Source organism: Cynocephalus volans, chromosome 12, assembly GCF_027409185.1.
Source record: "Cynocephalus volans isolate mCynVol1 chromosome 12, mCynVol1.pri, whole genome shotgun sequence".
NCBI lineage: Eukaryota > Metazoa > Chordata > Mammalia > Dermoptera > Cynocephalidae > Cynocephalus > Cynocephalus volans.
In genome coordinates this window covers 24,039,251-24,063,274 of record NC_084471.1, presented here as the reverse complement: position 1 = coordinate 24,063,274, position 24,024 = coordinate 24,039,251, and the positions used below count along the sequence as shown (strand labels likewise).

At 34.0% G+C, this 24,024-nt stretch overlaps 1 protein-coding gene and 1 pseudogene across 6 annotated transcripts in view; both read right to left on the bottom strand.

Moving 5' to 3' along the window:
• Positions 1-24,024, bottom strand: part of ANKS1B (ankyrin repeat and sterile alpha motif domain containing 1B) — a 1,093,604-nt gene that overhangs the window by 883,346 nt on the left and 186,234 nt on the right. For all 6 annotated transcript variants that reach the window (XM_063076110.1, XM_063076111.1, XM_063076113.1 and 3 more), the window contains exons 5-8: positions 9,200-9,275; positions 7,341-7,442; positions 4,153-4,266; positions 162-328 (exon numbers count right to left, since the gene is read on the bottom strand). In XM_063076110.1, the coding sequence (XP_062932180.1) occupies positions 162-328; positions 4,153-4,266; positions 7,341-7,442; positions 9,200-9,275 (459 nt within the window). The remainder of the gene's footprint in view (positions 1-161; positions 329-4,152; positions 4,267-7,340; positions 7,443-9,199; positions 9,276-24,024) is intronic.
• LOC134361005 (peptidyl-prolyl cis-trans isomerase A-like) lies at positions 18,388-18,695 on the bottom strand (annotated as a pseudogene).

Below are 24,024 nucleotides of genomic sequence, written 5' to 3'. Positions count from 1 at the left end.
ATGAAACCCTAGTGAACATCAGGGAAAGAGTAATAGGGAGATTGACATTTGATAATGGCAGAATCTAACAACCTGATAATGCATCAAATCCCATGCCTCTTAGGTGTACATACTAAACTGACAAAGGTAGACACATTGTCTTCATTTCCCCCCTTACTTACTACACTCTGGCTTCCATTTTTCCCAAGTTCTTCCTCTGAAATCTTGCTCAAATTATCTAAGTAGTGATCTGATATTGTGTGGCACAAGTCTTCAAAAGAATAATCCTTTTCTTGACAGAGTTTTATTTCATCCAAGAGTTTCGATAATTCTCCAGTCACGGTTTCACCTATAAGAAGAGAATCATTTTTTCAGGAGTTTCAAGAAAGGCTATTGCTAAAACTTAATGTGAAATAATAAAAATATGACTCCTATAGTAATAGAACTCAAAATATGATAAGCAAGATTAAATAAAAAACAGAAACTATTGTGCTGAAAACAAGGTACTAAACTACAATTAGTATAAGAAAATTAACAGACAAAGGAGATTCCAATTTTGCCTATTTTTATTCTTTTTCCAAATAAAAATGAGAATTAGAAGTTTACTTATATGTGGTACTTAACAGCATCTGGAATTACAATTTCTAAAGCTTCATTTATTATAGGGCTTAATTTTCAATAATCTTTTATTGTCATTTTACTTCACTGAAAGAGTTCATTAAATAACTCATTAGCAAATTTAAAATGATGCTGAAATCCTACTTCCTAAGTTCCATAAACAGAAATAGAACTTATTTAAATTGATAATTATAGAGGTAATTAATAAATTAAAACTATGATATACAAGGGGACTTCAAAAAGTTCATGGAAAATTAAAAGATAAAAATAAAAAATATAAATTTATTTCTCAACATAAACTCCATCAAGTTTATGACACTTTTGTAAGCAATGATACCACCTATTTAGTCCATCCCTAAAGGACTGAGGGTCCTGGGCATTTAACCATGTTGATGCAGTCTTTTTTACATTATTAACTGAAGAAAAATGGGTGATCTTTAAAGGATTTTTAAGATTGACAAAAAAAGAAAAAAGTCAGAAGCCAAATCAGGACTGTAAAGTACATGCCTAATGATTTCTTATCCAAACTCTTGCAAAATTGTCCTTGGTTTGATGAGAAAAATGAGCAGGAGCATTGTTATGGTGGAGAAGGACTCTCTGGTGAAGCTTTACTAGGCATTTTTCTGCTAAAGCTTTGACTGATGTTCTCCGAACACTCTCATAACAAGATGTTATCATTCTTTGGCCTTCCAGAAAGTAAACAAGCAAAATGCCTTGAGCATCCCAAAAACTGTTGCCATGACCTTTGTTCTCGACCAGGCCACTTTTGCTTTGACTGGACCATTTCCACCTCTTGGTAGACATGGCTTTGGTTATGCTTTGTCTTCAAGATCATACTGATAAAGCCATGTGTCATCTCCTACTACAATTCTTCAGAGAAGTGCTTCAGGTTCTCGATCCCTCTTGATTAAAATTTCCATTGACATCTCTGCTCTTGTCTGCAACAGATCTGGGTGCAATAGTTTTGACAACCATCGAGCAGAAAGTTTGTTAAACTGTAAATTTTCATTCAGAATTTATAAGCTGAACCAACTGACATGTCTATGATGTTGGCTATTGTTTCTGCTGTTAATTGGCCCTCTTCAATTAGGGCATGAACAAGATTAATTTTTTTTCTTCACAAATTGATGTGGATGTTCTGCTGCTGCAAGCTTCATCATCATCATCATCATCATCATCTCATTCCTTCTTAAAATGAGTTATCCATTTGTAAACTGCTGATTTCTTTGGAGTATTGCTCCCATAAACTTTCTACAAAGCTATCAATGACTTTACCATTCTTCCACCCAAGCTTCACAATAAATTTGATGTTTCTTCTTGCTTCAATTTTAGCAGGATTCATGTTGCTCTGATAGGGACTCTTTTCAAACTTATGTCTTATCCTTCTTAGTGCCTCAAACTAGATCCTTTTCAGACATGTTATAACAAGTTAGTATAAGTTTCTATCGGTGCAAGAACATCTGAAATCCATGTACAGGTTTTTCATACTATAAATTTTCCATGAATTTTTTGAAGATCCCTTGTATGATATAAAGGGAAAACACAGAAAAACAGATAAATAATATCCATCACCTGCCAAAACATAGATATTTTGTAGGTTACATGCAAATATGCAATTTTCTAAACTGTTTCAGAAAGGTACTTTTGACCTATTTTCTGAAAAAAACTTTTCCAGCAATTACAATCTTGATTTTAATATTTTTATTTTGAATTTAAAACACATTTAATATCAGTTGACTATATGAATTTATTCCTGGACTCTCTATTCTGTTTCACTGGCCTATCTGTCTGTTTTTATGCCCAGTTTTGATTACTGTAGCTATTCAACAAAGGTGCCAAGAACACACCCTCAATATAGAAAGGATAGTCTCTTCAATAAACGGTGCTGAGAAAACTGGAAACACACATGCAGAAGAATGAAACTGGACCCTTATCTCATACCATATTCAAAAATCAACTCAAAATGATCTGAGAACTTAAATATAAGACCTGAAATCATGAAACTCCTGGAAGAAAACACAGGGGAAATACTTCATGACGTTGGTCTAGACAATGATTTTTTGAATAGGACACCAAAAGCACAGGCAACAAAAGTGAAAATAGTTAAGTTGGATTGCATCACACTGAAGCTTCTGCAAAGTGAACAAAATAATCAACTGAGTGAAAAAGCAACCCATGAAGTGCGAGAAAATATTTGCAAACCATAGATCCAAAATATATAAGGAACTCCTACAACTCAGTAGCAAAAAAGCAAATAGCCCAATTAGAAAATGTTCTAAGGAGCTATATAGATATTTTTCCAAAAGAGACATACAAATAGCCAACAGATATATGAAAAGATGTTCAACATCATTAATCATCAGGGAAACGTAAATCAGAACCATGGTGATATAACCTCACACCTGTCAGAATGGCTGTTATTTATCAAAAAGAAAAAAGATAAGTGTTGGTGAGGCTGTGGAGAAAAGGGACCACATTGGTGGAAATGTAAATGGTACAGCCATTATGGAAAACAGTATGAAGGTTCCTTAAAAAATTAAAAATAGAACTACCATATGATCCAGCAATCCCACTTCTGGGTATTTATCCAAAAGAAATAAAATCAGAATCTTGAAGAGATATCTGAGCCCTCATGTTCACAAGAGCCTTATTCAGAATAGCCAAGATATGGAAACAAACTAAGTATACATTGTTGGATGATTGGATAAAGAAAATGCAGTATATATAACTACACACACACATATACACACACACACACAATGTACTATTACTCAGCATTAAAAAAGGAAATCCTGCCATTTGCAACAATATGGATGACTCTGGAGTACACTGTGCTGAGTGAATTAAGCCATACACAGAAATACAAATATTGCAAGATCTCACTTATGTGGAATCAAAAAAAGTCAAACTCATAAAAGCAGAGAATGGAATGGTGGTTCCAGGGTCTGGGGGTTGGTGGAAATAGGGAGATGTTGATCAAAGGGTACAAAGATTCATTTATGAGAGATGAATAAATACTGGAGACCTAATGTACAACATGGGAACTACAGTTAATAATATCATATTGTACACCTAAATTTTGCTAAGAGAGCTGATCTTAATTGTTCTTACCACCAAAAGGAAAAAATGTGAGGTAAGGGATATCCTAATTAGCTTGACTGTGGCAATCATTTCACAGGGTGTACACATATCAAAACATCACATTTTTGATATGATATAAATACATACAATTTTTATTTGTCAAGTATACCTCATTAAAGCTGGAATAAACACATTTAAGAAAAAAATCTATGAACTATTTATGCCATATAAACTTAGATACAGCAGGGATCGTTATCTGCTTTGTTCACTATTATATCTCAGGGCTGAGAATAGTGCCTAACAAATAGGAGGAGCTCTATAAATGTTGATTGAATACATGAATAACATATATAATATACGATATAACTTATTAGACTTGAAATTTCTACAATATTTAGCCTGTTTATGCATACAGGACAAATTTGTACATGCAAATCTAGTATAGTTTTAAGAGATTTATAATTAGCTACTCACTTTTGGTCTTTTGGGAAGGAGACTCAACAGGAGATGAAATGTGTGTTTCTTGTGTTGTATCATCCTGTACATGCTCTTCAAGGACTTTTGATCTTCCCATGCCTTCTAAATATTCTGTGTGCACACATTTTTGAGATTACATACTTGAATTCATTTATTTTAAAATCAGTAACTAAGCAGTTATGTTTTACTTATGATAAGTTTTTCATTTATTTTCTCATATCCTAAATATAATCCTGTTTTTTAAAGAATTTCAGAAAACAAAAAACCAAATGAACGTCACAATGAGCTATTAAAGATTCTTAATTAAAAATGAAACCAGATACTTTGGGAGAATCTCATGAATCCTTTTCTTCTGAAAACCAAACTTACCATATTCTTTCCTTAAAAAATAAATTCACCTGTTGAAAATACAAAAGCCTCCTTGATTTTCTTAAATATTTTCTATCTGAAGATTTAAAACTTTCTGAAAGATGCTTTGAATAAATTTGATCCCTAAAACAGGGATGTGAAATTCAGATGGATACAACAACCAGTCAGGTAACATAAATGGATAAGTTTATTTTATAATGGTGCTGTAATCTTGCAAGATGAGCATAATTTGCATCCTAAACTGTACTTCCACGAAAAACTAATGTTCATTCCCATTATTCTCAAAGTAATGTCCTACACTCAGCTTATCTTTCTTTTTTCCAATTTTGATAAAGACATAATAATAGTAATAGCTAAAACTTAAATGCTGTTTACTATGTATTCAACATTGTTCTAAGCATTTGATATAAATTAACTCATCTAATCCTCTTAAAACTATGACACAAGCACTATTATTATCTCATTTTTAGAGATGACAACTAGGAGGCTTATTAACTTGTTTGTATTCATACAGCTAATAAGTAGGATAGCCAGATAGACATGGGACAATAAAACATCTCATTTTCTCTTAATCATAAGGAAAAGAGCATCTGAATGCAGGGATAAATGTTAGCTAATATTCAGCCTCAGTGTCACATAAAGAACAAAGTATGTAGAGCATGTTTAACCAGAAAGCAGGTGCCCATCTAAAGTTCAATAATGAACTAAAATGAAAGCCATATTTTTTGAGAAGATAAAACTCTGTAGTTTTAGATGAAATTCTATCTTTTTAAATGTTGACAGGTAATTCAGTTTTTATGGAAACACAGTGTAGGCCAAAAATATGTGATCTAAACAAAACGTATCTATCTGCAACAACATTCAGCCTGCAGTGGCTAGTTTATAGCATCTGTATAAATAAATAAATCAACAGATACACTTCCCATAGGGTTCTTTTGCTTGTACTTCTTTACTCAGAATTTTTTTCTTAAAAACCCAATTAAGAAAGCTTATACTCTCATGTCAGTCAATTGTGTCCTCATACCATTCAAACAGTTTCTACCAAACAGCAAATTTTACTAGGAAAAGAAAGCAACCTGTGGGATTCTATCCTCGAAATTTTTGAACCACGTAATAATTATGTAAATTGAATAGTGATTTTGTAAAATAGTGATTTTATGTAATATGAATAGGCTTTATTTCAATAATAAATTTTTTCGTTAGATTTAAAATGTACCAGTGACTTGAAATCCAGGAACGTAAATAATACAGATAACATACTCTAAACATATTCTAAAATTTGCCAGTAATTTGAAAAATTCAAAGATGACCCATACCCTTATCACAAATTGATATACCTAATGAATCTTGACTATTTAAGAGAGAAAAGCTAGTGCTCCTATATAATAAATTTTCATCTAAGTTGAACCAATGCAGGATGTTAAAAAATGTCTATAATATGTCATGCCACCTTTTTAGTGGGTGACATTTATTCTACTTCTCCCAAAAGACATAGTATGCACAAGCTTCAGTTTTTTAAAGGTTTAGTTAGAAGCAAAAGTACAACATGAAATAGAAAATGCCCAGAGGGGGAAGACTGATAAAAATATGTGTACCACTCTTATTTTTAGCTTTCATTCAACTTGATTTTAATTTGAATTAATACAAAAAGCCATGCGTGGATTACTCTCTGATTCATCTATGTATGCATTTGACTTGCAATTAACTTCTTTACTGACAAGAAAATTGTAGGAGCCCCAACTTCCCTGAATGGTTTTGGAAATAGAGAAGAAAGAATAATGACTTCATGTGGTTCATCTACTCTTTTTACCCCTTACTTGCCTTTGTTGATTCCCGTAGCTACATGTCCCCTTTCCAACTTGGTTTTAGTTCATTTACCTCTCTGCAGAACAACACTGTTCTTCAGCTTCCCACATGATACCTAATGAAACCTATTCTACTTCCCTCTCTTATACTTGCAGCAAATCTATAACAATTGTAAGGGATGATCACCACTGAACAGTGTAGGAGCTAACTAGAAAGGAGAGAAAGAACATTTGGGTATTGTAAGTAACATGCTACATGCCAGGCCTAATCACCAAGCAGAAACAGAAAGCATCTAAATCTAAGTTTTTCATAGAAGTTTTCAATCAAATGGGAAAGTATGTAATTCCACAAATGAAAAAGTAATACCTAGCCTGTAACTAACTACACATGTACTTAAATGACCTTTATCAAAAACAAGGGCTGGCATACAGAATTATCTTGTACTACTGGACTAGGGAGCAAATAACCTGTATTCTTTCAGCTAAATACAGTTTTCATTGTTGTTAATCCAGCTTTTATATATTAGCTCTGCTACTTAGAATAGGATATATAGAGTTTAAGCAAATCACTCAATCTTTAGGAGCTTGAATTTGCTTCATGTGCAAAAAGAAGAATATCTGATTTATCTACCCCACAGTCATAGAAATCAGACAAAATAATAGAAAATATCTAAAAACTCTTAAAGTATTATTCAAATGTAAGATACTCATCATCACTTTATAGCCTTATTAACTTTAAACTCATAACTGCATATTTACTACATGGGTTTTAAAAAGATTTTTTAATGTCAAGTGAGTTAATAAATAACTTTTTTTAAATACTGAGTAGTTGAAAAACAGAAATAAAACATTAAAAAGTGGAGTTTTTTTAGGTTAAAAGTCTACCAGAAAAAATGCAAATAATAAATTCATTCAAAAGTAAACAGTAACTCAAAACCCAAAAGAATACAATAACAGTTTTAATTTAATCTTGACTTTAAGACAAACTCATCCATCATCAGTACTGTTTACCTTGTAAGAGTGCTGCAATCTGAAGAGATTTCTGAGATGGATGTTCTTTCAGAATGTCTAAGACAGTTCTACCTAAGCTATCCTTTATGTTGGCATCAATTCCTGAAAGAAAAAAAAATACACACTAGATGTAAACCACTTGAGTGTCCTCAGAAGATAATGTCAATATATAACTGCTGTAATTTCAAACATGTATAGAACAAACACTGAAGGTGGTTTAAAAAAATTAAGTGCTATACATACACACACACACACGCACGCACACACACACAAACATGCACACACACACACGTATGCACTAGCTTTTAGCAAGAATGTGAGGGCCTACTGCTACCAAAGATTAGGAACATTCTTGATAATAAATTAACTCTGAAAGGGCACTGACCCAATCATTAAGATTGGTTTTCAGAGCCCAGTGATAGCTTTTGGGTTGTAGCTAGTTAAATAGATAGTACACTCTCAAACTGAGAAATATTGATTTAAAATGTAAATTCTTAAGTATAATGGTCATGTGATATATATATTCTGCATAGTATGATAAAAATAATTAGTAAATGATAATCATGTACCATGTCAGTAATATAAGAACAGTCTTAGCGTACTTGAGTATTCACAAAAGTTAAAAAGGCATGATTATTTTGAACTATTGTACAAATATAATTTGTCCAATTACAAAGTCAAATACTCCATGATACTTATTTGTGCAAGATTATATTCAATGCCAGCCATTCTCATCATCTACCTAGTGTGCAAACTTCTTAAAGTGTGAGTCTGAAACACCTTTGTTAGTTATTATTTTAGTTCTGAAAATACTTATTGTACTAAAGAACTTATTTTAATATAGTAAAGAGTTTTCACTGCCCTAAAAAAGTTTATAAACTTTCCAAACACCTAACTGCAAACAAAACCAGTTTACAGGATCTGATCCCAAATGGCAGTTCATCATAAGATTATTAAATATTTGTTTAAATTTTTGTACGGATGTGTCACCAGCACATATTTAACTTGTTATCTCACATCATTTCTTATATCACTGCATTGAATGTCAAAGTTAAATATACATGGAATTTTAAATTTGTACAAGCACAATCACAATTCAATAGTCTGCCAATATTTTTCATTTTATTTTTTTACAGAGGACAAAAAACACACTATATCCCATAATATGAAAGACTTACATCAATTGTTTACAAGTATAAATTTGTACCCATGCCTTTTGATCCTAAGAAAAATCTGACCTGTTACAATTTTATTTCATTTCAGTCAGAATATACATATGAAGATAAATAGGCCTACTTTGCTATTTCTTCAAGGTATTCCCTTTAAAAGGTTCCCTTTAAAATAAATCACTGTAACCTACAAACAATAGCTACTCAGTTGGTAAAGAAACTAGAAAGAGAATTTACCTTAATGAGAGGGAGCTCAAATCTCTGTTTACCATAGTTCACAATATAAAAACCTAGGGAAAATACTATGCTCTTTCATAAACCAAGCAATTGTCATAACTTCTCAGGGATCAATTCTTCCCTCTTGTAAAAGGCAGAGATTTCTTTATCCTTTTGGTAGTTTCTCTAGTGTATTTAAATATGATTTAAATGTATAAAACTGCAATTTCTGAGAGCTTTTCACTAAAATATCCATTAAGCAAAGGAAGGGGGGCACATTTATATCAATTTCATCTAAATACTGAGACTCAGTCCTACATGATATGAATATATATCTGCAATTTTGGGTGAAGGTAAAAAAAAAATAAGAGTGATTTGTGAAAAGAAAAAAAACTGTGTCATTTTCTTTTGTCTACTTCTGAAATAGAAATAGTATTTGGCAGGATAACCTCCGTGGAGAATCACGATAATTACCTGTTTCTAACAGAACTCGCACAACATCCACTTTTCCAAACAAAGCTGCTTCATGAAGTGCACTCCCCTTTTCTGTCTAGAAAAAGAGGAAAAGAGCAAGCACAGTTGCATTCGAAATGCTTACAGGTTAAAATGTTCTGTCATTTTATGTATTGATACATATTTTCTGTCATCTTAGCTCTCTCCAACAGAAAGGTAGTATGGAATAAAGAAGAGATTCTAGAAACAAAATCCAACGCTTGGGTTTATAAACACCTCTGCTTCTTGTTATGACCTTGTTATGTTAGTAAGCCACTCACCTTCTCTTAAAAAGCCTCAGCTGTCCTCAAGTATAAAATAAGTGTACTAATGCCTACCACACAGGGCTTTTGTATCCAACAAGTTCACTCAATCAGCATGCATTTACTAAACACCAATTACATGCCAAGAATAGTTAGAGAGATGCTCTGAGATATGAAAATATCATCTTGGCCCTAGTATATTCACATCCTATCTGAGGAGACAGATGTATAAATAAATATCTATGATAAATGAAATTTAAACAATTTAATGTGGCTTAGAAAACCCAGATGATTTCTCCTTGCTTTCCTCTCCATTCCCTCTTTAACTCACCACAACCCCTCTCCTAGACCCCATACCCTATGTTCCAGGCTTACTGAGATTTTTCATATTAGTGCCATTCCCTGTCTTCTTGCCAGGGGTCTCAAAGGCTGGTCCCTCAGGCTGGCAGGACCTAACTCCTAACCCACTTTGTCGGGCCATCACATATATTACTAGCTTCCAATCTTCAGCATGAATCAGAATCACCTAGAGAGCCTTTTAAAAACCAGATTTCTGGGCTACATCCCAAGGGTTTCTGTTGGTAGCCCGAGATGAGGCCTGAGAATTTCCATTTATAACAAGTTCTCACATGACACTGAGGGTCTAAAGAGTACACTCTGAGAATCACTGACCTACACTACATGCCAAATATTAGTTTAATAAAACCTCATGTAGGAAGACATCCCTGGCCCTTGAAGTTTAGTGCTTTTCCTGTGTGTTCCACATCAATCTATATTTTCCTTATTACAGCTCTCATATACCACATTACTTACAAGTTCATGTGATTGTCTATTTCCCTTAATAAACTGGAATTTCAGTGGAAATGTAGATCACATCTATTTGTTTAACCATTGTACCCCCAATGCCTAACAAATTATTTTGAAAATGTAAATATTTAGGAATTATTTTGAGAGTAAAAGGTGGAGGGAGGAGGAACACAAATGGAAAAAGGGGGAATTTGTGAGTAGTTCAGATATTTGAGTGGTGCAGGGTGAAATTGATTCTTTTTTTTTTTTTTTGGATCAATAAGGGGATTGCAACCCCCGGCTCGGTGTCGTCTGCACCACGCTCAGCCAGTGAGTGCACCGGCTATCCCTATATAGGATTCAAACCCGCAGCCTTGGCACTGCCAGCACCACACTCTCCCGAGTGAGCCACAGATCCGGCCCGTGAAATTGATTCTGATTTGAGGAAAACCAAAGAAGACTTCAAATAGGATACTTTTCAAGCTATAAAAATGTTAGGGTTTCTTTTACACTTCTTTTCATCTCTCAAGAATCTAACAAATGTCTAACAGGTCTTCAATGTGCGTGCATGCGTGTGTGTGTGTTTGTGTGTGTGTGTGTGTGTGTGTGTGTGTGTGTTAAATTGAATAGTGTCAATATCCCAGTCTCTAATGTCGGATTCTAATCTCAATCTGAAATAGAAATATTACTATAAAATGATATATAATGTAAAAATGTTAATTAATAAAAGTCTATATTGTATAATTAACTCAACCTAAAATAGTTCATAAGTGCATTGTTAAGGAGGCTTAAGGAACACTGAATATCAATGTGATCTGAATATATCTTCAAGAAGGCATTACTGAAATATATTTGAACTATAATGTAACTGGCATGGTATGTACAGATACTAAGATGGTAATAAAAATAATAATATATAAATATGCATCCCCATGCAAAGGAAAAATAAACTGTGTAAAATTATTCAGCTCTTAAAAATATATTTCAATGTGGGGCATGAACACTTGATTTTTTTCCATTCAGTGAAAAAAATCCCTTGAAATTATCTAATTCTTCTCACCCTCATTCTGTGGTTTGTCAACCACAGAATAATTTAATTTGCTTCCACTTTTCAAAAAATTTGGGACCTGATGTTAGAAAAACTCTTTCTCGATAGCACATCTTAAAATTCTAAATTTTAAATTAACTAAACATTTTTAATAAAGGGCTGAAGGAGAAAAGTAATGGAATTTCTCAGAGCCTGGGACACAGGTGACCGGGGGGACCACAGGAGAGAGAAAGTATGAATCCATGGGGCTAGTGATGGAATAGGTATTTGTTGTAGAGAAACTGCCAATCCATGGTAGACCAGTGCCTGGGCTTTAGACAGACATGCAAGATGGGAGTGGAAAGGGGGCAGTAAAGTCTGAAGTCCAAGCAAGCCTTGATCGTACAGTGGTTAATACTCTGTATTATGAAGTGCAAGCAAGCTGAAAGGCTTGAACGGGGACCCTTGAAAAACTCTAAAACCTCCAAAGAAAAACACAGTTTAAAAAAATTCTAAGAAAAATATACTGCACAAGGGGGAAAAAGTAAGGATGTCTATATAGAATTTAGTTCTGAGTGGAGTAGAGTAAAAGAAATAAACTCCCGCTAAGAATTCCTAAGGACAATTCCATATTCACATGGTAAGTTTGGGGCAAATATTATACAATGACTATGACCCCCAGATCCTGAGCCAAAATGTAGAATAAAATGGTCTTGGATGTATAGTACCAGAAGCAGATATAAATGCCTTGCAGAAGCAGATACAACCCTTTCTAAAAAAATACGCTTTAAACTAGGCTTCCAAGAATTCCAACAGATAAAGCACTAACAAATACAAATTCAAAATTACAAATTAGCAAACATGAAAGTAAACAAGCCACCAGGAGCAAGAATTAGTAGAAACAAACAAAAAGAATAAAACCTACAAAAAGTCATCTATTAGAATGATCTATGGAACATAAATACACAGTCAATAAGATGAAAGAACTAGATAACATCAAACATGACTAAAGAACAAGAGGACTATGAAAATTGACCAAATGTGACAATGAACCAAACAGCACTTCTAGAAATGAAAAATATAACATTTAAAATAGATGGGTTTGGCAACCCCACCCAGAGTTGTTCACTCCAGTGAGGGGCTGCAGAGTGCCCCAGCACTTCTCCCAGAAGTCCAAGGTCCTGTCTGCCCCTTCCAGCCACCCCACCTCCCCACTCCAGAGATGAAGCCTGCTCCAACAGAGGAGCAACTGAAGTGCTCCAACTTATGGCCCAAGGGCTCACCTGTGGCCCCAGTGACCCCAAACATTCCAGCAAAAAATCTGCCAAGTGCTCCACAGCCAATCCTGGGGACCCAAATTTCCAACTGTAGCACTCAAAATCCCACCCACTCTAGCAGAAGAATCTTCCAGGTCCACAGGATTCACCCATGGCCCAGCAACACTGTCTACTTCAGCCTGAAGTCTGCCCACCTGAGGCCATCCCCCACCCACAACCCCACTTTTTTGTCCAGATGAGCTTCACATGCCTGCACACACCCCTTCAGGACTGAAGAACCAGCCCATGCAGAAACCTTCAGCCCCATCAAAGCTCCATCATAGCTTCCACAAAGACCCACAGGCTTGATCACTGAGGCCCTCACAGATAACTCCAACATTTAATACAGTCAAAGGAATTACACGGAGACTACACTACTGCACTCACCTAAAATGAAACCCAAAACACCCTGTCCAACTGACAATATAGAACACATCTACAGAAAAAAATGTCTTTCCCCACAAAAGCTCCTCCAGAAAATTAGAAGTGACTGTTTCACCAGATGCCCAGACATCAATATAGGGATACAAGAAACATGAAAAAACAAGAAAACATGACATCCACAAAGGAACACAATAATTCTCCAGTAACAGACCCCAAGGAAAAGGAAATCTATAAAATGCCTAAAAGATTTTTCAAAATAATAATCTTAAGGTAACTTGGTGAGATGCAAAATACAGATAGATAATTCAACAAAGTCAAGAAAACAATTCATGAACTAAATAAGAAATTCAACAGAGATAGATATTATAAAGAAAAAAACTAAGCACAAATGTTGAAACTAAAGAATTCATCAAATGAAAAAAATTACAACCAGGAGCTTCAAGAACAGACTAGATCAAGCATTAAAAAAAGCTCTGAACTTGAAAACAGGTCTTTTGAAATAACCCAGTTGGAAAGAAGACAAAGAAGGAGGGGGAGGAGGAGGCGGAAGGGGGGAAGGTGAAGAGAAAAAGAAAATAGAATCAAAAAGAATGAAGAAGGACTATGAGATTTATAAGACAGCTTTAAGCATACAAATGTCCATGCTATGGATCTTCCAGAAGGGGAAGAGAAAGAAAAAGGCATTAAAAACCTATTTAACAAAATAATGGCTGAAAACGTCTCAAGTTTTGTGAGAGATATGGACTTCCAGATCCAAGACACTCAAAGATCCCCAGACAGGTTTAATCCAAAAAGGTCCTCTCCAAGACACATTACAGTAAAACTTCCAACAGTCAAAAGCCAAGACAGAAATCTAAAAAAGTTTATTAGTCCATTTCTGTTGCTGGACTTACAACAGAATACTTGCAACTGGGTAATCTATAAAGAAATGAAATTTATTTCTTACAGTTTTGGAGGTTAAGAAGTCTATGGTCTGGGAGATGCATCTAGTGAGGGCCTTCTTCTGGGTAGGAACTCTCTACAGGATCAAGGGGAAAACAGGGTATCATGTAGCAAAAGAATGGCCTGAGCAAGAGAGCTAATCTCCTTACTCACTTTCCTTATAAAGCCCTGAGAACCATACCCATAATAACCCATTAAACCGTCAACCCATTATTCCATGAATGGATCAATCCATTCATAAGCACATAATCCTCACAATCCAATCACCTCCTAAAGGCCCTAACTTCCACCACCATATTGGGGGTTAAGTTCAACATGAGCTTGGGGGGACATTTCAAAGAACAGCAAACAGCAAGAGAAAAGTGTCCAGTCACCTATAAGGGAATCCTCATTAGACCAACCACAGATTTCTCAGCAGAAACCTTACAGGAGAAAATAAAATGATATATTCAAAGTGCTGGGGGAGGGTGGGTGGGAAACTGTCAGCCAAGAATACTATACCCAGCAAAGCTTTTCTTCAGAAATGAAGGAAAAATAAAGTCTTTATCAGACAAGCAAAACATGAATGAGCTTAGAGTAAATTATGTTAAGTGAAATAAGCCAGACACAGAAAGAGAAATAACTGCATTTTCTCACTCATATATGAAAGCTCAAAAAGTTTATCTCATATTAGTATGGAGCAGAACAGTGGTTACTAGAGAATGGTAAAGAAAGGGGGAAGGTGGGGGGAGGGTGGTCAATATATACAAAATTATAGAGCAATAGGAAGAATAAGATCTAGTGTTCTATAGCAATATAGGCTGACTACAGTCAATAACAAATTACTCTATATCTTCAAGTACCTGAGAGGATTTTGAATGTTCCCAAAACAAACAGGTGACAAATGTTTGAGGTGATGGATAGGCTAATTACCCTGATATGACCATTGCACACTGTATAAATGTCCCCAAATATTACACTGTACTCCATAAATATATGCAATTATCATGGGTCAATTCAGAAAAAATAAAGAGGAAAAAAGTTCAGAGACAGAAGCTGATGAAAGGTTACCAGAAACTGGTGGGAAGGAATAATGGGAAGTTATTACTTAACGGGCAGAGAACATATGTTAGGATGATGAAAAATCTTTTGGAAATAGATAGAGTTGATGGTCACACAGCATTGTGAATGTAATTAATTCCATGAAACTGTATTATTAAAAATGGTCAAAATGATAAATCCTAGGTTATAGGATTTATGTTATATTTTATGACAATAAAAAAAAATTTTAAAGATCAGAAAACTAAACAAAATAGAGACCAAAAAACCAATACAAAAGATTGATTAAATGAAAAGTTGGTTTTTGAAAAGATAAGCAAAATTGATGAACCATTTGTTAGACTAAGAAAAAAAGAGAGAAGACCCAAATAAATAAAATCAGAAATGAGAAGAGAGACATTACAACTGATACGACAGAAATACAAAGGATTTTTAGAGACTGTTATGAACAACTATATGCCAACAAATTAGAAAACCTAGAGGAAATGGGTAAATTTATAGACACATATACCATACCAAGACTGAACCAAGAAATAAAAAACTGAACAGACCAATAATGAGTAATGAGATTGAATCAGTAATTAGAAGTCTCCCAACAAAGAAAAGCCACAGACCAGATGGCTTCACTGCTGAATTAAGCCAAACTTTTACAGAAGAACTATATCATTTCTTCTCAAACTATTCCAAAAAATCAAAAAGGAGGGAATTCTTTCAAATTTATTCTGAGGACAGCATCATCCTGATACCAAAATCAGACCCGGACACAATAAAAAATAAAAATTACAGGCCAATATCCCTGATATGAACATACATGCAAAAATTCTCAACAAAATACTACCAAACCAAATTCAATAGCACATCAAAAAGATTATATGCCACAATCAAGTGGTATTTATCCCAGAAATATAAGAATGGTTCAACATAAGTAAGTCAACAAATATGACACATCACATCAACATAAAGGACAAAAAAACACATGATCATCTCAAATATGAAGAATATGCATTTGATAAAATTCAACATCCTTTCATGATAAAAATTCTCATCAAATTAGGTATACAAGAAATGTACCTCAACACAATATAGGCCATATATGACAAATCCACAGCTAACATCATTCTGACTAGTGAAAAGTTGAAAACTATTCCTTTAAGAACAGGAACAAGATAAGGATACCCATTTTCCCCATTCTTATTCAACATAATTCTGGAAATCCTTGCCAGAGCAATTAAGCAAGAGAAAGAAATAAAGGACACCCAAACTGGAAAAGAGGAAGTCAAACTGTCCCTGTTTGACTTCATAATTGTATACATAAAAAAAAAAACCTAAAGGCTTTTCAAAAAAGGCTCTTAGAACTGATAAAGTCAGTAAAGATGCAGGATACAAAAATCAACATATAAAAATCAGTAGCATTTAAATATACTGACAACAAACTAGCTGAAAAAGAAATCAAGAAATCTATCCCATTTATAATATCTACCAAAAACCAAAACATCTAGGAATAAATTTGACCAAGGAGATGTAAGATCTCAACAATGAAAACTATAAAATATAGATGAAAGAAATTAAAGAGGACACACACACAAAAATAGAAAGACATCCACGTTCATGGATTAGAAGAATTTATATTATCAAAATGACTGTATAACCCAAAGCCAGCTAGAGATTCAATTCAAACCCTATCAAAATACCAATGACATTCCTCACAGAAACAGAAAAAAAAATCCTAAAATTATTACGAAACCACAAAAGACCCAGAATAGCCAAAGCAATCTTGAGCAAAAAATAAACAAACAAAAACAAAAAACAAAGCTGGAGGCATCACACTATCTGACTTCAAAATATAATACAATGCTACAGTAATCAAAACAGCATGATCCTGGTATAAACCAATGGAACAGAATAGAGAACCCAGAAATAAGTCCATGTATCAACAGCCAACTGATTTTTGACAAAGGCACCAATAACATACATTGGGGAAAGGACAGCCTCTTCAATAACTAGTGCTGGGAAAAGTGAATATTCATATGCAGAAGAATGAAACTAGATTCCTATCTCTCACTATGTACCAAGATCAACTCAAATAGATTTGACTTAAATGTAAGATCTGAAACTATGAAACTCCTGGAAGAAAACACAGGGGAAATACTCCAAGATACTGTTCTGGGAAAAAAATTTATGGAGAAGTTTTCTAAAGCACAGGCAACAAAAGCAAAAACAGACAAATAGTACTATATCAAACTAAAAAGCTTCTGTACAGTAAAGGAGACAATCAACAGAGTAAAGTGGCAACCTGCAGAATGAGAGAAAATATTTGCAAACTGTCTGACAAAGGACTAATATCCAGAATATACGAGTACAAGGAACTCCCTGAATACATATTACTCAAAAGAAGACATACAAATGGCCACCAGGTATATGAAAAAAAATGCTCGACATCACTAATCATCAGGGAAATGCAAATCAGAATTACAATGAGATATCATCTCACCACAAAAAGCAAAAGATAACAAATGCTGGCAAGGATGTGGAGAAAAAAGAACTCTTATGCACTATTGGTAGAAACATAAATTAGTATAGCCATTATGCAAAACAATATGGAGTTTCCAAAAAAAACTAAAAACAGAACGACTATGTGATTCAGCAATATGACTGCTGGGTATTTATCCAAAGGAAAAGAAATGAGCATACCAAAGAGACTGCAGCACTACTCACAATAGAATATGTGGAATAAACTTAGGTATCTATCAACAGGTGAACGGATAAAGAAAATGTGATATATATGCACAATGGAACACTACTCAATCATAAAAAAAAAAATGAAATCCTGTCATTTGCAGCAAAATGTATGAGCCTGGAAGACATTATGTTAAGTGAAATAAGTCAGGCATAGAAAGATAAATACCACATGTTCTCACTCTTATGAGGGAGCTAATAAAAAGTTCAGCTCATACAAGTAGAGAGTTGAATTGTGGTTACTAGAGCCTGGGAAGGGGAGGGGGGTGTGGGGGACAGAGAGCAGTTGGTTAACAGATACAAAATTACAGCTAGATAGGAAAAATAAGTTCTAGTGTTCTACAATAGTGCCAGGTGTCTATAATTAGCAATAATTCGTATGTTTTCAAGCGGCTAGAAGAGAGGAGTTCAAATTGTCTCATCACAAAAAAAGGATAAAATTTTACACTGATGGACATGCTAATTACCCTGATTTGTTTTTGTTATTTAGCTTTTATTTCATAATCATAAACTTAAATCTGCAATCCAGCTAGACATATAGGAGAATAAGGAGAATATGAAACCCAATGAACTACAGTGAGAGCACAAAAACAGGATACTGCGAGCAGATGGGTGAGTGTGATACTCTTGTGAGTTATAAAAGGAATGACCTGGTGATCAAGATAAAACAAGTCAAGTTTACTGGAGTTGTCCACAGTCGGCAATGGTGATCTTCTTGCTGTTCTTGTCATTCCTGAAACCAAAGCTCTTTATGACTTCCATGACATTCATGCCCTCTTTCACCTTGCCAAAGACCACATGCTTGCTAGCCAACCACTCAGTCTTGGCGTACAGATGAAAAACTGGGAACCATTTGTGTTGGGTTCAAAATTTGCCATGGACAAGATGCCAGGACCTGTATGCTTCAGGATGAAGTTCTCATCATCAAATTTCTCCCCATAGATGGACTTGCCATTACAGCATGTGAAGTCACCACCCTGGCACATAAACCCTGGAATTATTCTGTGAAAGCAGGCAAAGACCAGGGCCATAGGAGTTTAAAATGGATTGGTGTAGTTTGGCAAAATCTAGGATAGTTTTCTTTAAGTACATAATGCAATACATAAGAAACAAGAGATGGAAAACATGTAAGATAGGATAAAATAAGAAGATTCAACACATGTCTAATCAGAGCTCTAGAAGAATATGGTAAAGATAATATTCAATGACTAAGAACTCTCCAAAACTGAGAAGACATTAATACTCAATTTCAGAAATATCAAGCAAGATAAATGAAAGGAATACATGCTGTACATTATCACAGATAAAGACAATATCTTTTAAAATATCCCAAGAGAAAAAACTAATTGTCTAAAAAGAAATAATAATTAGATCAACAGCTGACTTCTCAATAAAAACAATAAAGCCAGAAGAAGGTATAATATCTTCATGCATCAAGAGAAAATAACTGTCAAACTTAGCATTCTATATCCAGCCAAACTATTTTCTAAGGGTGCAATGAAGACATTTTCCGACAGATTAACAATGAACTTCTATAGCATTTAATTCAGGAAAAGGACCTGAGATGCAAGAGAAATGATGAGTAAAGAGAATGGTTAACATAAGGCTAATTCTAAACAAAGTATTTAAAAATATAACAATAATGTCTACTTTTTGCACCAATTTTGTGTCCTAAATACTGTGATATAAGATAGTGAGCACTGTAGATATGAAAGGGACTATTATAGACAATGAAAACATACAACCTCCACTATAAACAAACAATTTTCTCTCTGGAAGAAGCAGATGTAGAAGACCTGGGTTCCAGGAACAGCTTGGCTTTTAGTAGCTATACAACCTTGGGAAAATTACTTAATATCTCTGAAAATTCACATATCTTGTAAATAGAAAAATATTAAAACCTAACAGGGTTATTGGGAAGATTAAATAAGATAAACATACAATAAATAAGATTTAAAAAGTGTTTTATTAACCTATAAAATAATGACAACTATTATCATTAATGTTGCTACTAAAAAAGTAATTAGGAAACCTATTTTAAAAAATAACCTCAATGACCTCGATGATGTTAATATTTAAAATTACACATATATATCCTTTAAATTATTATTCCACACATATTATTCCAATATAAAAATGCTACGTTAAATAGACTAGTGTTTTCATACATCAGGTAAGAAGACACAGAATCCTTGAATAAAAATAGAAAAAGTTAGTAGATGATAAAAATTTTTAGCCTGTAAAACTGGAACAATTTTTCCAAATCCAAGGTTGACATGATTAGCTTCTTTGGTAAGAGAACACTAGAACTATCAAAATGGAATAAATTGTTCTCATATTTCTGAGTAAATGGTGATACCGGGAACTATTTACTGCTACCACAGTGTTATCCCAAATAGTATAGAATGTCAATATGTCAAACATATGAACTTTTTCTTTTCAAAATATAAGTTAATTCCAAAATAATTTCATTCCTTTCACCAGAAATTAGAAAAACCTAAAGATATTTTACCAGCTTATAAAGTAAGCTTTTAAAAAAAATCATGTACCCTGAAGTTTATCACACCTTACACAGAGTCAGTGTCTAATATCCTCATTCAAATTAGCACTACTATGTAAATCTCAGCACTCTGCCCCAAATACACAACCCATAACTGGTCAGACCTAAAAAACTGCACATTCATGAAATATTTAGTCCAAAGCACACTACAAATAAGTAGAATGCATACAAAGAAATACACTCAAATAGGTGAATCCAAATTCTCCCAACCCCCAGGATTTGGTTCTGCTTTTCCTATGGATCAAATTTCTTCCATTTTATTTGGATCAATTATGTAAAATAAACATAAATTTCAAAATAAACAATCATGCAGTTGACAATATAGTAATATTTCAAGATTTATCCAGTAACCAGATATAAAGCACTCACAACATCTCAGTACCTTTTAGGAAAGCAAAAATGAAAAATAGCAAATCTCTGTTAATGATGAAAACAGCTAAGTGAGAAGAACTAAAATGGTACATATATTAACATAAATAACTGAATTGCTGATGAAAGCAAAAGAAATTAGCTCATTGACTGGAAATGTCTATTAAAGTCAAGCTTCAGTAGCACCAAAGCTGAGAAAAATAAGAGAAGTGACAGGAAAGAGAGAAAAGGATGTTCATGTTTACAGCCCTGGGGCACTCTGATGCTTAGAAATCAGGAAGATGAGAGCAGTTAACCATGAAATGGGTACGTGATAGATTACACTATTGGCCCCTCATTCTATATGCCCTTTGCCATATGACTCTGCAGTTCCTTCCACTTAAATGAGTGAGGTATATTTCCCTACCATTTGATTTGGGGCTTGGCTTTGCGACTTGCCAGTGGATGGTAGCCAATATGATGTAAGCAGAGACCCAAAATGTGCTTGCTTGGTTGGGCTTGCTTGCTTGTACTTAGGCCATGCCCTGGTTAGTCCCAGGAGAAAGATGATATGTGAAGCAAGCTAACTTACAGCATCAAGCAGAGCTTCCCCATCTAACCTGCAAACATATAAGTGAGAAATAAATGCTATTGCTTATTACTACATGTCACCAAGATTTCTCATTTGTTACATAGCAGTATAACAAGAGCTAACTATTACTGGGGATTACAAAGTAATCTTAACATAAAGATTTATTGGAAAGGAATGAAAATAAAGGCTGGCTCGGGAGAAACGGTGTATGACTTTACAAAAGAGGAAAGAAAAGAGAAAGGCTTAATTCTTGAACAACTGCTATAGATAACATGTTTGTGAGGCCTGGCAGATTTATCTCTCTGTAAGGCTGAATGGCAGGCATTCAAGATCTTAGGCTCTACCTAAAGTAAGACCAATAAGAAGCCACCCATGGGCTAAATAAGAACCAAAAGAGAGCGAGATCTCAGAGGTCAAAAGAAAAAAGTGATTCAGAGAAAAGACAGAGATCAACTTTGTCAATGCTGATGATAAGTCAATTAAGATGAGGAGTAAGGACAGGCTGTTGGATCTAAGAATATGGCAGTCATTGGACACCTTGACAAAGAAAAAATAAGGACTTTCAATAGTGTGAGAGCTAGAATGGATTCAAGAGAGAATAGAGGAAGGAAGTTTGATACAATTAATAAAAACAAGCCTTTCTAAATACATTGCAATAAAGGGAAACAGAGAAAGAAATGGTAACTAGAAGGAAATGTGCGATCAAGAGAGAGATTTTTAAAGATGGGAAATATTACAACATCTTTGTGTCCTTATGGGAATGATACAGTGGAGAAAGAAAAATTTATGGTATTAAAGAGAAAGAGAATATTTACCAGAGTACTGTATCCCAAGAATACAAGAAGAAATAGGATTCAATGCACAAATAGAGAAGTTAGCCACAGATATAAACCTAGAAGGTTGATTTAAAGCACCAGGAAGTAAAGCAAATGAGGTACAGGAAATTTGTGATTTCTGTTTTCTTAGTGAAATAAAAGCAAAGTCATGATCACAGAGATAACAGAGAAGAAGGCAAATAAAAGCAAAGTCATGATCACAGAGATAACAGAGTTGTTTTGAGATGAGAAGTTGTGAAACTAACATCTAGAGAAGTCAGAGAGTGAATGGATTATTAAAATATAATCTATTCATTTATGCACATATCTTATTTCTCCTGCCACTATAAGCTTTCAAGAACAAAACTATACCTTACTCTGCTTTGCATCTTAACAGCTTCTAGCAAGGCAGCTTGTACTCTTTATTATTAGCTTTCTGTAACTTAACTTTCATTTTCTTTAATATTCATATAAAGTCTAATTGGCTTAATGTTATGCTAGTGAATTAACTCTTCAAGTTTTAATAAAAGAAACTTGTAAGAAACACACAGAGCACTAGCATAATACAACTCCATCACCATTGAGTTACCCAAAATCAGGTTCAAAATCCATAGAAGTAAATGCTAATTACAAGAGAAAATTGCCAATTCAACCCTACTTTCTGAATATCTTAATATGACTAAGTTTCTTTATCAAGAAATCTTTTAAGACTAAAAGGTTTATAAGTAAATATGAAATTCACCCAAACGAAAATTATTTTGTATACTAATTCAAATATGTCATAACTTAAAATTGCTCAGAGTAAAATGAAGCAGAAAACAAAACATCTAGAGAAAATACTAACATAAATTCTGCATTTAAAAACACTTGCAATTACAAGGAAAAGACAAGCTCCTCCAAAGCCCTCTATAAATTTTTAAGATTTATTCATAATAACTTGAATGTAATTAAAGTCTAAAAGTACATTACCATAATTTATCAAATGGGATTACTTTTAATACTGCTAACACTCAACTTGCTTACTAGTGCAATTTAATGAATATTAAATCCACTGAAACAGTATAAGGTATTGTTCACTCTCAGCCAGTGACAATATCAATAAACACTTCCTTGATACTAAAATTTTTTCAGTAAATCTGATGGGGAAAACCTGCTGACAGTCAATCTGAGTAATAAAATTAAATATCCACCCAAAAAAGGCAATGAGACCAAAAATTTTTTTTCTATGAATAAAGTAACGATAACAAAAGCAAAACATCAACTAAGGTTAACTATATCTGGTGGAAAATTTCTCATTGAGATATATTTTGAAACTATGTTGTCAGTCCTACTTCCTGGAATTCTTGGTAGTGAACATCAATAAAAGAGGTTATAACAGCAGGAAAGGTTGCCCACCCATCTCAGGTACCATCCCTGATGCTTCTGATTAGGTGTTCACAGTGATCTGAACATATTGTATCCCTTTCCTCTGATATATGAGCAATACACCCAAATGCTATCAGGAGCCAAGTAAAAGATCTAAAGGAATGATACCAGCAATGACATAAGATGGTAGAAAGAGGCTGGGACCTTGGAAAGCATATACCCCTTCAAATTTAATACTTTTAAATACTCTTTAGCCAAACAATGCACATATGCAAGCTAAATTACAAGTCCTATTGGAATTTCAAGATCCTCTTCAAATGTCACTTCCATCAATGTCTCATATTCTCCCTCTTAAAATCCATATTTTCCTCACCTATATCTCCATAGCTCCTCATTTTATTTTATTTTATTTTATTTTTTTTTTAATTTTATTTTGTCGATATACATTGTAGCTGATTAATGCTCCCCATCACCAAAACCTCCCTCCCTTCATAGCTCCTCATTTTAGCATTTATTATATGTCATGTATGGGAGTTATTTTTGCAAACTCTTTGTCTCCTCCACTTAATTTGAGGTGGAAATCTTTCTGATTTTTATTCTCCCAAAGTACAAAATACAGTGTTTTGCACATAAAA